At 42.2% G+C, this 13,983-nt stretch overlaps 1 protein-coding gene across 2 annotated transcripts in view; it reads right to left on the bottom strand.

Annotated features, from left to right (window-relative positions):
* Positions 1–267: 267 nt before the first annotated feature.
* The window catches only part of rb1cc1 (RB1-inducible coiled-coil 1), a 166,746-nt gene continuing 153,030 nt past the window's right edge, over positions 268–13,983 (bottom strand). For both annotated transcript variants that reach the window (XM_080194232.1, XM_080194233.1), the window contains 2 exons: positions 6,457–6,527; positions 268–1,369 (listed from right to left, as the gene is read on the bottom strand). In XM_080194232.1, the coding sequence (XP_080050358.1) occupies positions 1,292–1,369; positions 6,457–6,527 (149 nt within the window). In that variant the 3' untranslated portion in view covers positions 268–1,291. The remainder of the gene's footprint in view (positions 1,370–6,456; positions 6,528–13,983) is intronic.

Genomic DNA, 13,983 nt, shown 5'->3' with positions numbered 1-13,983 from the left:
ACATCCATCACTCAGGATACTGTATTTATCTATCATAGTATGCAAACAGTAATAATATGTTTTTGTCACACCTCATTCATAATTGATCCCAGTTATATACAAATAAGAACAAACTTGCAATTATACACTTCCTTTCACAACCTCAGGATGCTTGGAAACACTTTACAGCAAATTAAGCAATTTAAAATATAGGCAATATTGCAATGCAGTAGACAGTAATAGCTTTAACATGATGAAAAGTTAACAACTTTATCCAATAACAAAATGTAAATTTACACTGAATTTTAATATTCTTTTCTCTCAGTAATCCAGAACAGTGATTAAACATTTGTCATGATGCACACACTACAGATTTAAATGTTTATTGTTTCAAAATTCTGAATTTGTTTTGCAATACATTAATATTTTAACTTGAAGATTTTATGATGGTTAATATACAATGAGAAATTGGTTTTAAAACTGAATGGAACACTGGTCACCAAGATGAAACAATATATTACATTTATTCCAGCTTTAGGTTTCTGGGAAGCTTTAGTACTGTATTATTTGTAAACAACACAAATTCTTCCCTTCCAATGTGTATACACAATTAACGATTGATGGTGCATTTTTTCAGAAATGCAATTCTAGCAACTGATTCAAATTCCAGTCATATTCATCGCACAGTTCTTCACCATACAGGGCTAGATCTCTATATATTTCTAAGTAATTGCAGTATGTACGTAGATTAACAGCTAGAATGAAAATCCATGGAAACAAACTTAAGATTGGTTTATATGGGCCATTTGCATGCTAGGAACACTCCTATAAATATTTAGATGATTAAATACATATGGTAAAGATGGTTTTCTCAAACTACTCTGATAGTGATAAATTCCTTCACAAATGCTGGTAATGACAAATGTTTAGGCATCTGAATAATCAGTGATTTTGTTTTGAACAGGCAAATTACATAGCTATTATGCCACAATGTAGAGGGCATGCTCTTTGAAAATAATGTATTTGGTCCACATTTCTAGGTCTTCTGGGTAAGAATACAAGCAGTTTGTTGGATGGACTAGATGCATTTTATGATCTGGGGCAGTGCTGAATTCAATACATGTTGAATGGGGCGTATCAAAAAAATGAAGCATCGCTCCGGCAAGTTTCTACTGATGTAAATTACAATTGTGCCACCTTCTTCTCCGAGTATCTTTAGAAGCTGCATAACAGATGTAGCACAACAGACCATAAAGGAATTGTGACAGAAAGGTAAGGTGAGCTAATAACATATTAATGTTTCATATCGCTGTTATACTTTCTTGTTCCAGGGCACTGCTTTCACTCTGTAGAATTTTGTTCCCAGAGGAACTTTAAATCTGTTCTGAGCCTGAAATAAATCAAACAATATTTCAGTATGACCAATATACAAACTTAATTGAATCCATATATTTGCACCTTATCACAAATAATTTCCAGTGCAGGGATATAAAATCCAAATAAGTTCCCAGCTAATAAATGTGACTAATTTTAATATATTCCAGAGCTTTCACGGACTGTGACTAAAAAAGTTCAATCAGTTCATCCATTAAAATGTGTTCTGCTTATAAGATGCAAGTAGTCACACCACCATGAGTGAGTTTTTAAATCACTCAAAATATTAGCACATCATTAAAAACAAAATGTTCCATATTACCTTATTTCTAAATTGAATAGAAATGTGCAAGACAGCATAATTTTTCACTATTGAGCTATATTATGTATGTTTGTCATAAAACATTTGGTACTTCGTTCTTTTGCATCAGCCATTTCTTCTAAAGTCACAGATGAAGACTTTTCAAACACTACCTCACACCCACTATGCAGGTTAGTTAGATACTATATTAATCTTCTGTAACAGTGAAATTACACAGTTACTTGATACTTCTCAATATGATGATGTAACTTTCAATGGAGTGGCAATGGAGTCAGATCGGCACTCAGCTTGCAAGTTTGAAATCCAGGTGATCCCATTCCACCCGACCTTTTGGTTTGAAGTCTGAGCAGTGCAGGGCACCCCCGTGGACTAGTGATGGGGCTGTAGGGTCCAAGGTAAGTAAGCCATGCTCCTTTTGATGGCACCAGCTGCTGTAGACTAGGTAAGTTTAAAGGTGTTGCCAGGTTTGAAGATCTTTGACAAGGTATATGAATAAGACAAGGATCTGGAGCTTGGGGAAAATAGGGTAACTATTCATTTAACACAGTCAAAACCATCTGATGTTTGCAATTTAAAATCACAAATTTTCAAATGGTACCCTGTGCAGGGCAATTGTCCAGAGGAAGTTCGTTCTTCCAGGCAACTGTTTGCAAGCCTTATTATGAACTTCTGGTGTGGGTGTAAGTGTGAGGGGTCCCCAGCGAATCTCTGGCATTTCCCTTCAACCTCCGCCCCCCCCTGCCAACCTTCTGGCATGGCAGTAAAGGGTAATTCTTAATACATGGCGTTGAGGTATTTGGAAATTATTCACATTTTTCCTATAAAAGTACGCTCTCAGCACACAAATATTGACAGCACAAATGTCATAGCTAAGCTGATACTTGAAACAGGAATTTCCTAATTAAAGTACTCATTAGGTACTCATCACAAATCTCAATGCAAGCATTATCTTTCCAAGATAACTGGGTTCTTCTCACTCTTGAATCTATTCCTCAATAACGTGGATGCACTTCTGAACTAAAGTGAATGCAATGAGCTAGTACACTACAAAGAACTTTAATCATTTTATTCTGCAAAGAGACACCCAGAGGGAAAAACAAAACAATTACTTTTGTAACTGGCTCTATTTATGCTTGACTTACTTTTGAGTGTGCTACAAAAACTACAGGAGCATAGCATGCCATCAACATACTTCATGAATACAAGTCCTTACGGCTAATGCTTGCTATGAGATTAGCTAACATCTATATCTCCTGAGAGGTTCAGTCAGCCATCCTCACTAACAGGGAAAGTCAAGAAGAGCAAAGAATTGATTGTTGTAGTTTATTCTTTACTTTGTAAACCAAGGAATTCTTACAATTTAGAAAAGAGCTTCAATTCAACACTCTTTGTAGGTGCCTTAAAGCATACCACTGCAAACTCTTGACACGATAGCTAAAAACTAATGACAGCTGCGACTAATAGCCAAAGGCAATGGGTAGGATTTTCCCTGAGTCATGTAAAGTCCAGCAGTGGGCATAAAAATAGACATTCAACATGCCGGTCAAAATGATGATTTTTTTGCACCATTTTGCGCTTTGAACATCCATAGAGACCATGCCATATCACTAATATGATGCGGCAACGTGGCATCGGACTGGCGTAAGAAGCATCGCTGATATCACTAGTAGACAGCCTCTGATACACGTGCAATGCCATGACCTCAGCACTTCTCAACTCTGGGCACAATACTTAAATGGGACCCTGCTCAGCATTCACACACTGCAACTTAGGACCGCTTCACAGAAGGCAGGCAGAAAGCACAGTGCACAAATTCAGTGACATCTCACTGGAATGCCTAGTGGACGCAGTCACGGCTTGTCATGATGCACTGGACCTCAGCTTTGCCTGCAAGAGTTCCAACAAGGAGAACAATCTGGCCTGGGATGCAGTTGCAGTGTTGGCTGGTGCAGACACCCTGCAAAAGAGGTTAGCCAGCCAATGCAGAGAGAGTCATTTGTGGTTGGAGACATTAACTTTACTCATATTGACTGGAAATCCCTTAGGATTAGGGATCCAGATAGTGTGGAATTTGTTAAGTGTGTCCAGGAAGGGTTTTTGGAAAAAAATATGGATAGTTCAACTAGAGAGGGGCTAAAATGGACCTAGAACAAGGGAGTGAGCCCAGCCAGGTCATCAAAGTTGCAGTGGGAAAAATGAGGTGAACAGTGACCACAATTCTATAAGCTTTTGGCTACTGATGGAAAAGGATGAGTGTTGATCCTAGGGTTAAGGTGCTAAATTGGGGGAAGGCTAACTACAACCAGATTAGGCAGGATTTGGAGGCTGTTGTATGGGAAAGGCTGTTTGAGGGTAAATCCATATTTGGCATGTGGGAGTCTTTTAAGGAGCAGTTGATCAGAGTGCAGGACAGGCATATGCCTATGAAAAGGATGGGCAAGATAGGCAGGATTCAGGAATCGTGGATGACCAGGGCAATTGACAGCCTAGTCAAAAAGAAAAAGGATGCACACATGAGGTCGAGGCAACTAAAAACAGATGAACTATTTGAAGAATACCAGGAAAGTAGAAAAGAGCTCAGAGTTATAGGAGGGCAAAGAGGGGTCACAAAATGACCTTGGCAGACAGGATTAAGGAGAATCCCAAGGTTTTTTACACATATTAGGAACAAGGAGGGTAGCTAGCAAAAGAGTTGGTACAATCAAGGACAAAGAAAGGAAATTATGTATAGAATCAAAGGAAATGTGCAAGATCCTTAATTAATACTTTACATTGGTATTTACAAAGGAGAGGGACACATCGATTGATGGTGTCTCAGAGCAGTGTGTAAAACCTTTAGAACAAGTCATCATTACGAAAGAAGTGTAAGGTGAATTAAAAAACATTAAGGTAAACAAATGCCTAGGGCCAGATGGCATCTATCCCAGATTACTAAGGGAGAGAAGAGATGAAACTGCTGGGCCTTTAACAGAAATCTTGGTTTCCTTGTTGGCCACTGGTGAGGTCCCAGAGGTTTGGAGGATAGCCAATGTTTTCCTGCTATTTAAGAAGGGTAGCAAGGATAACCCAGGTAATTATAGGCCAGTATGCTTGATGTCAGTGATAGTGAAATTGTTGGGAGAAAATTCTTAGGGATAGGAGCTATATACATTTGCAACTGAATGGTCTTGTTAGTGACAGACAGCATGGTTTTGTACAAGGGAAATCATGTCTCACTAATTTGAGTTTTTTTGAGGTGGTGACAAAAATAATTGACGTGGGAAGAGCTGTGATATTGTCTATATGGACTTTAGTAAAGCATTTGACAAGGTCCCTCATGGCAGGCTGGTGCAAAAGAGTAAATCTCACAGGATCAGGAGTGAACTAGCCAGGTGGATTCAGAACTGGCTGTAGAAGACAGAGTAGCGGTGGAAGGGAGTTTTTTCTGACTAGAGGTGAGTAACTAATGGTGTTCCGCAGGAATCCGTGCTGGGGCCTCTGCTGTTTGTAATAAAAATGACTTGGAAGAAAACATAGCTGACCTGATTAGCAAGTTTGTGGATCATACTAAGTTTGGTGGAGTGATGGATAGCGATAACGATTGTCAGAGAATACAGCAGGATTAGATAGGCTGGAAAATTAGGCAGAGAAATGACAGATGGAATTTAATCCGGACAAATGCAAGGTGGTGCCTTTTGGTAGATCCAATTCAGGTGGGAACTATAAAACAAATGGCAGAACCATCAGGAACACAGACACACATCTGGAAGTACAGGTCCACAGATCCTTAAAAGTGGCAGCACAGATGGAAAGGGTGATGAAGAAAGCATATGGCATGCTAGCCTTCATTGGACAGGGCGCTGAGTATAAAAGTTGGCAAATTATGTTAGTTATATAAAAATAGTGTCCAGTTCTGGTCACCACACTACTAGAAGGATATGGAGGCTTTGGAGAGAGTATCAAGAAGGTTTGCCAGGATGTTGCTTGGTATGGATGTATTAGCTATGAGGAGAGATGGAATAAACTGGGACTGTTCTCTCTGGAAAGCTAGAGGCTGAGCCACAACTTGATAGCAAGTTATAAAATTGAGGGGTATAGATAGGGTGAACAGTTGGAAACTTTTTCCCCAGATTAGAAGTGACAATTACAAGGGGGCACAAGTTCAAGGTCAGGGGAAAAAGGTTCAGTGATGACATGCAGGTCAAGTTTTCTTATTACACAAAGAGTGGCGGGGCCTGGAATGTATTGCTAAGTGACGTAGTTGAGGCAGATACATTAAGACTTATGTGGACAGACACATGAACAGACAGGGAATTAAGGGATATAAGTGGTTGGTCTAGATCACGACATGATCGGTGCAGGCTTGGACAGTCGAAGGACCTGTTCCTGTGCTGTACTATTCTTTGAATGGATCTCCTTCATTCTGCCAAGCTAAGTCAAGTAATTCATCACTCGACTCAGACACTCAAGTCCACCACATGTTCACTTTTGTTCTTCTTCCTTACTTTTATTTGCTGAAAACCTATTACTTTTTTAACTTTCCTTAAAGTTGTTGAAAAATCAATAACTTGAAATAGTAATTGTTTCTCTCCATAGATGCTGCCTGACTGGTGGAGCATTTCCAGCATTTTGTTTTTAAAGCCTAAATGACTGGCTTGACATATTGAACTAAGCAGCAAAATTCTGAATAACTACCCCAAAATACTTAATGGCAAAATTGAGAGCTGTTTGAATTTGCACTTGGCTAGTCATTGATTTCCAGTGGCAGATCAAATCTTTGAGGTAAAAGGTGAAAGACTTACCTTTTTAGCTTGACAATATTCTTTTTCCATTACTTTTCCAAGCACCCAAGGCCTCCTCGAAGAACCTGGAACTGAAGTTAAAAAAATCCAATGATTAATCATTAACTCAAAGTCAGTGAGTGAAGCATTTGTTCCTTGAAAAATATCTTCAGAAAATCATACCTCTTAAATTTGGAGGGTGAGAAGTCTATTCGTAATTTTGCCATTTTCAACATCAGTGATCAGTCAGCAGAAACTATGGGGGCAAATTTTCCCATTCCATGTGCCATGGGAATCATGGGTTGGGGGGGGCAGGGGGGGGAGCAGTGGTGGTGGTGCGCATCCCAAAAAGGTCTGTTGACCTCAGGCGGGGTTTTCCACTTTTGGAGCAAGTGCAGCAGGAATATCCCACCCTACCAGTTCAACCAATTTTTCATCTTCGAAAAGTATTAAAACGGGCTGCTCATTCCCAGAAGCTACTATACCTAAAAAGACAAGTTCAACTGATACTTAAGATGTAAATTTAAAAAAATAAAATGACATTAGGTGTTGCCTTCAGTCATACTTCTCTTGTTAGATTACCATTCATGGGGATGGCTTTCTTTATTCTTGGATAAAAGTTTGATGTTCATACATGATTGGTTTCTGTTACTCCAGAATGAATAGTCACCCAGGGTTCAGAGTTCTCTAACAATATATGCACATAGTACGCTATTTAGTCAGGCTCTTTTGCCTCACACTATTAGTAAGGATATTGTTTTGCATGAAGAAGTCCAACATAAAAAATTAACACAAAAGCTATTTCACACAAGTTAACAACAAAGCTGAGGTCATAATTTTAGGTATTGTAAGAACATAAGAAATAGGAGGAGTAGGCCATCTAGCCCTTCGAGCTTGCCCCGCCATTCAACACGATCATGGCTGATCTGAAGTGGCTCAGTTCCACTTTCCCCCCATAACCCTTAATTCCCTTGTCTGTCAAAAACCTATCTACCCGTGTCTTAAATATATTTAGTGAGGTAGCCTCCACCACTTCAACGGGCAAAGAATTCCAGAGATTCACCACCCTTTGAGTGAAGTTCCTCCTCAACTCCATTCTAAGGGACAAAAGTGGGGAGTTATGTATTGAGTCGGAGGGAATGGGGGAGCTCCTGAATGAATACTTTGCGTCGGTATTCACGAAGGAGAGGGGTTCGGAAGCGTGCGGTCTCTTGGAGGGAGCTGTGGATCAGTTGCAGGAAATATCTATTACGAGGGAGGAAGTGCTAGGGCTTTTAGATAGCGTAAGGACGGATAAAGCTCCGGGGCCAGATGGTATTTATCCCAGGCTGCTTAGGGAGGTGAAAGATGAAATTGCTGGGCCTGTGGCGCAAATCTTTGTCTCTTCTTTGGACACAGGTGAGGTCCCAGAAGACTAGAGGGTAGCAAATGTGGTACGGCTGTTTAAAAAAGGTAGTAGGGATAACCCTGGAAATTATAGACCGGTGAGTTTGACATCGGTGGTAGGGAAATTAATGGAAAAGATACTTAGGGGTAGGATGTATGAACATTTGGAGCATTGTGATCTGATTAGGGATATGCAACATGGCTTTGTTAGAGGGAGGTCTTGCCTTACGAATCTGGTAGAATTCTTTGAGGAGGTGACAAAAACGGTTGACGATGGGAGTGCCGTTGATGTCATCTATATGGATTTCAGTAAGGCGTTTGACAAAGTCCCTCATGGTAGGCTGGTAGAAAAGGTTAAGGCGCATGGGATACGAGGTCAGGTGGCTAGGTGGATTGAGAACTGGCTGGGCAATAGGAGACAGAGGGTAGTTGTGGAGGGGACCTTTTCGGGCTGGAGGCCAGTGACCAGTGGTGTGCTGCAGGGCTCAGTACTGGGACATCTCCTCTTTGTAGTATACATAAACGACTTGGAAGAGAGCGTAGGTAGTGTGATCAGCAAGTTTGCGGATGACACCAAGATGGCAGGGTTGGTGGGTACTGAAGTGGAATGTCAGGTGATACAACAGGATATAGATAGGTTGGTGCATTGGGCAGATAGGTAGCAGATGGAATTTAATCCTGACAAATGAGAGGTGATGCATTTTGGAAGGAATAATGCAGAGAGGAGCTATGTGATAAAAGGCAGACCGATTAGGAGTATAGAAATACAAAGGGACCTGGGAGTGCAGGTTCACAAGTCCATGAAGGTTGCGACACAAATGGAGAAGGTTGTTAGGAAGGCTTATGGAATGCTAGCCTTTATAGGAAGAGGTATAGAGTATAAAAGCTGCCATCTAATGCTTCAGTTGTACAGAATGTTGGTTAGACCGCATTTGGAGTATTGCGTCCAGTTCTAGTCACCTTACTACCGGAAGGACGTGGAGTCTCTGGAGAGGGTTCAGAGGAGGTTTACCAGGATGTTGCCTGGCATGGAGGGGCTGGGTTACGAAGAAAGGTTGGAGAAACTGGGACTTTTCTCCTTGGAAAGACAGAGATTGAGGGGGGGACATGATAGAGGTATATAAGATACTGAAGGGAATAGATAGAGTCAATAGTGAGAGACTGCTCCCTAGACTGGGTACAAATACGAGAGGTCATGATTTAAGGGTGAGGGGGGAGAGGTATAATTTGGATGTGAGAGAGTCGTGGGGGTATGGAACACGCTACCGAGTAGGGTGGTGGAGGCAGGAACATTGGACTCATTTAAGTTTCAATTAGACAGACACATGAGCGAAACGAGGATGGAGGGTTATAGTAGGGGCTATTAAATAAGGTCAGAGCCTCGGGAGACACCGGAAATGCAGACTTGTAAGTTAACGTTTTTGTCTTTTTATTCCGCAGGTGGAGGTCCACCTCGTTGTCAAACGAGGGGCATGCACACGGTGGGTTGTGCGTGGGCTGCTCTTGGAGGTTCCAGGAGTGACCTAGTACTTCGTGTCGGTGTGTGTGCGCTTGATCCTGGACCGGTAGACGGGCGCCGCAACAGCTCGGTGACTAGCACTGCTAGCCGTGCAGATACATGGATTTGGGCCTGTGTCTGTGGGAGTTTGTGCATTCTCCCTGTGGTTGCGTGGGTTTCCTCCGGGCGCTCCGGTTTCCTCCCACACCCCAAAGATGTGCTCTTAGGCTGATTGGTTTACCAAATTGACACTATTCTCCCCTGAATCTGGCTAAGGTAGGGGTCCCATTCGTAGACACGCAGGGTAGAATAGGTGTAGGGTGATGCGGCAGCGTGGGCTCGTTGGGCCGAAGGGCCCGTTTCCCATGCTGGGTTGTTCTTTGTTCTAAACTGCCCCCCCTCCTTATCTTGAGGCTGTGCCCTCTAGTCCTGCTGTCCTTTCTGAGCGGGAAGAATCTCTCTACCTCTACCCTATCCATCCCTTTCATTATCTTTTACGTCTCTAAGAGATCCCCCCTCATCCTTCTACACTCCGAGTACAGACCCAGTCTAGTTAGTCTCTCTTCACAGTCTAACCTCCTCAGCTCCGGTATCAGCCTAGTGAACCTCCTCTGCTCTCCCTCCAAGGCCAAAATATCCTTGCGCAAGTGCGGCGACCAAAACTGCACACAGTACTCTAGCTGCGGCCTCACCAGTGCCCTGTACAGTTGCAGCAAGACCTCCCTGCTTTTATATTCTATCCCCCTCACTACAAAGGCCAGCATCCCATTTGCCTTCTTGATCACCTGCTGCACCTGCAGACTGGGTTTTTGCGACTCATGCACAAGGACCCCCAGGTCCCTCTGCACCATAGCATGCTGCAGCTTTTCGCCCTTTAAATAGTAATCCCTCCTACTATTATTTCTGCCAAATTGGATAACCTCACACTTGCTAACACTGTACTCCATCTGCCAGGTCCTCGCCCACTCGCTCAGCCTATCCAGATCCCTCTGCAGACTCTCCACACCCTCCGCACAATTTGCTTTTCCACTCATCTTTGTGTCATCAGCAAATTTCGTCACCCTACACTCAGCCCCCTCCTCCAGATCATCTATATAAATGGTAAATAGCTGAGGCCCCAGCACCGATCCCTGCGGCACTCCACTAGTCACCAACCGCCAATCAGAATAGCATCCATTGATACCAACTCTCTGCCTCCTATTAGATAACCAATCCTCTAACCATGCTAACACTTTACCCCCAACTCCATGCCCCCTAATCTGAGCGGCACCTTATCAAATGCCTTTTGAAAAAAAGAGAAACACCACATCCACCGGTTCCCCTCTGTCTACCGCATTAGTCACATCCTCATAGAAATCCAATAAATTTGTCAAACACGACTTCCCCTTAACGAATCCGTGCTGCGTCTACTCTATCAAACCATTCCTTTCCAGGAGCCTCGCTATTTCTTCTTTGATGATGGATTCAAGCATTTTTCCAACTACAGACATTAAACTAACCGGCCTATAATTCCCTGCCTTTTGCCTGCTACTTCTTTTAAACAGCGGCGTAACATTAGCTGTTTTCCAATCTTCTGGCACTTCCCTGGAATCCAGCGAAGTTTGGTAAATAATCACTAAGGCATCTACTACCACCTCTGCCATTTCCTTCAGAACCCTGGGATGCATTCCATCCGGTTCTGGGGACTTGTCCACCATCAGTCCCGCTAGTCGATCAAGCACTACCTCTCTAGTGACAGTAATCACATTCAGGACCACAACTCGTACCATCCTTCTATCTTTAATATCCGGCAAACTATTCGCGTCCTCCTTCGTGAAGACCGAGGCAAAAAACTTATTTAAGGCCTCCGCCATTTCCTCATCTCCCACCACTAAATCCCCCCTTTCATCCTCTAAGGGTCCAACATTCACTCTAGCCAGCCTCCTCCTCTTTATATATTTGTAAAAACTCTTACTGTCCTTTTTTAAATTTAGTGCTAGTTTAGCTTCATAGTCTATCCTTCCTTTATCAACTTCTTAGTCATTCTTTGTTGATTTTTAAACCTCTCCCAATCTTCTACTGGCCCACTACTTTTAGCCACTCTAAACGCATCAGCTTTTAATTTAATACTCTTCTTTATTTCCTTCGATAACCACGGCTGATTATCCCTTCTCCTACATTCCCTCTTTACCATTGGAATATATTTCTGCTGAGCACCAAAAAAGATCTCCTTAAAGATCCTCCACTGTTCCTCAGTCGTCCTACCGACCAATCTGCGCCTCCAATCTACATTCGCCAATTCCCCTCTCATCCTATCGTATTCCCCTCTGTTCAGAGGACACAGGTTCGGGGCCCCACTTTCTCATCCTCCATCTGCATCAAAAGCTCAACCATACAATGATCGCTTGTCCCAAGGGGATCCCTCACAACAAGATCCCTAATTCTTCCTGCCTCATTACACAACACCAGATCTAAGATAGCTCGCTCCCTCGTTGGTTCCGTCACACACTGTTCAAGGAAACTATCCCTACAACATTCCAAGAACTCTTCCTCAAGCCCACCGCATCCGACTTGGGTCAACCAATCAATATGCAATATTGTCTCTTCGGCGTAGCAAAAAAACCACATTTGTGCAAAATTAAGACGTACAGCTCATTGACAAAAGTGGATCATGGAAACATTATCAAAAAAGTAAAACCTTTATATTCTAGTCTCAGCGCACATAGTTACAACGTTATAACAAGATCATGGAAACGTTATCAGGTAAATTGAAAAAAGAACACCTTCATATTCTACCCTTATTGTGTATAGGTATAACATTCTAACAGTTAAGGGATCAAAAACAGAATCTATTTGGTTAGAATGAAAGAATAATACTATTTGGCCTGTATCATAGGTCACCAAATAACGGGAAGGTGGTAGAGGAAAGCATTTGCAGGGAAATTATGTAAAGATGGAAGAACTCAGGAGTGACAATGGAGACTCAATTATCTGAATATAGACAGGAATAGTGACAGCATAAAGGGTGAAGAATGGGAAAAATTCCTGAAATGCGTACAAGTTTTTGATTACTATGTTTCCAATTCAACAAGGAAGGAAGTAGTGCTGAGTCTTAGTTCTGAGAAGGAAGTAGTAAGAAATGAGTTTCAGTGAACTTTTGGAAGAAGAGATCTTAACTGTTCTAAATCTATTGAAATTAAGAAAAAGGATCAGGAATAATCAAGCATAAAATTGCTTAACTATAAAACATGTAACTTCAGTGCTTTGCAAAGGGACAAAGCGATTTGAAAATCAAGAGGAGATGGGCAAAACAGTAACTGGATAAAGGGAGGCCTTCACCGAGGATATGGTTCAGGTACAGAATAGACACATTACCATTAAAAGGAAAAGGAAGTACATCCACAGATGCAGCTCGAGGGATGATTAAAGGTTGGAGGTTAAAATAAGGTACAGACAAAGAAATTAATGACAAGTATTTGGTACATTATAGAGAGCCAAGCTGAATATAGAGGAGAAGACCTACAACAATGGAACAAAGGGACAAACAGAATATGAGAATAGATTAGCAGCTTGTTTCCCATACAGACTGATAACTGAAGATAGAGCTCCAAGGCAGCTAGCAGTACTACCTCTCAATGCCAAGGACCTGGATTCAATTCTGGCCTTGGGTGACTGTGTAAAGTTTGCACAAAGTTTTCACATTCTCCCGTAGTAAGTGTGTGTTTCCTTTGGGGGGGGGGGGGTGGCGGTGGTGGTGGTGTGTGTGTGTGTGGTGGTGGTGGCGGCTCTGGTTTTCCTGCCACAGTCCAAAGATGTGCAGGTTAGGTGGATTGGCGATGCTAAATTGCCCCTTAGTGTCCAAAGAGTTCTAGGTTAGTTGATAAGCCATGGTAAATGTGTGGGGTTATAGGGATAGGGTGGCGGGGTGCTCTGGATGGGATGCTCTTGGATGTTCAGCACAGACTCAAAAGGACCAAATAGTCTCTTTCTACCCTGTAGGAATTCTATGGCTCTATGGTTTAAAGAAATTTGAAGTTGCAGTTAATAGTTAAAAGGGTGACAGAAGATTTCACATTTTAAGACTTTTACTGGAACCAACGTTTCAACACCATCTTTGTAGGCAATTAGTACTTGAAAACACAAAACATTCTTTTTTTCTTTTAGTACAACCAAAGAGATACTTCAGATATCTTTCAAACTGTCCTTCAAGTAGACATTCAATTTTCTGGAAAACTGTCCAAGATGAACACGGATAACTGTGTAGTGGTCCATTTTAGCAGGTCCAATGGGATGAAGGAATACAATATCAAGGGTAGGACTCTTAGCAGTGTAAAGGATCAGAAGGACCTTGGAGTCCGGGTCCATAGGACTCTTAAATCGGCCTCACAGGTGGAGGATGTGGTCAAGAAGGCGTATGGTGTACTAGCCTTCATTAATCGAGGGAATGAGTTTAGGAGTCGGGAGGTAATGCTGCGGCTTTATAAGACCCTTGTCAGACCCTACTTGGAGTACTGTGCTCAGTTCTGGTCGCCTCACTACAAGAAGGATGTGGAAAGTATTGAAAGGGTGCAGAGGAGATTTACAAGGATGTTGTGATTGGGTGGCTTGTGTTATGTGGATAGGTTGAGGGAGCTAGGTCTCTTCTCCCTGGAGAGACGAAGGATGACAGGTGACCTGATAGAGGT

This window comes from Carcharhinus amblyrhynchos, chromosome 8 (genome assembly GCF_965287045.1).
Source record: "Carcharhinus amblyrhynchos chromosome 8, sCarAmb.v2.hapA, whole genome shotgun sequence".
In the NCBI taxonomy this organism is placed as follows: Eukaryota; Metazoa; Chordata; class Chondrichthyes; order Carcharhiniformes; family Carcharhinidae; genus Carcharhinus; species Carcharhinus amblyrhynchos.
This window is presented reverse-complemented; position numbering and strand designations above follow the sequence as displayed.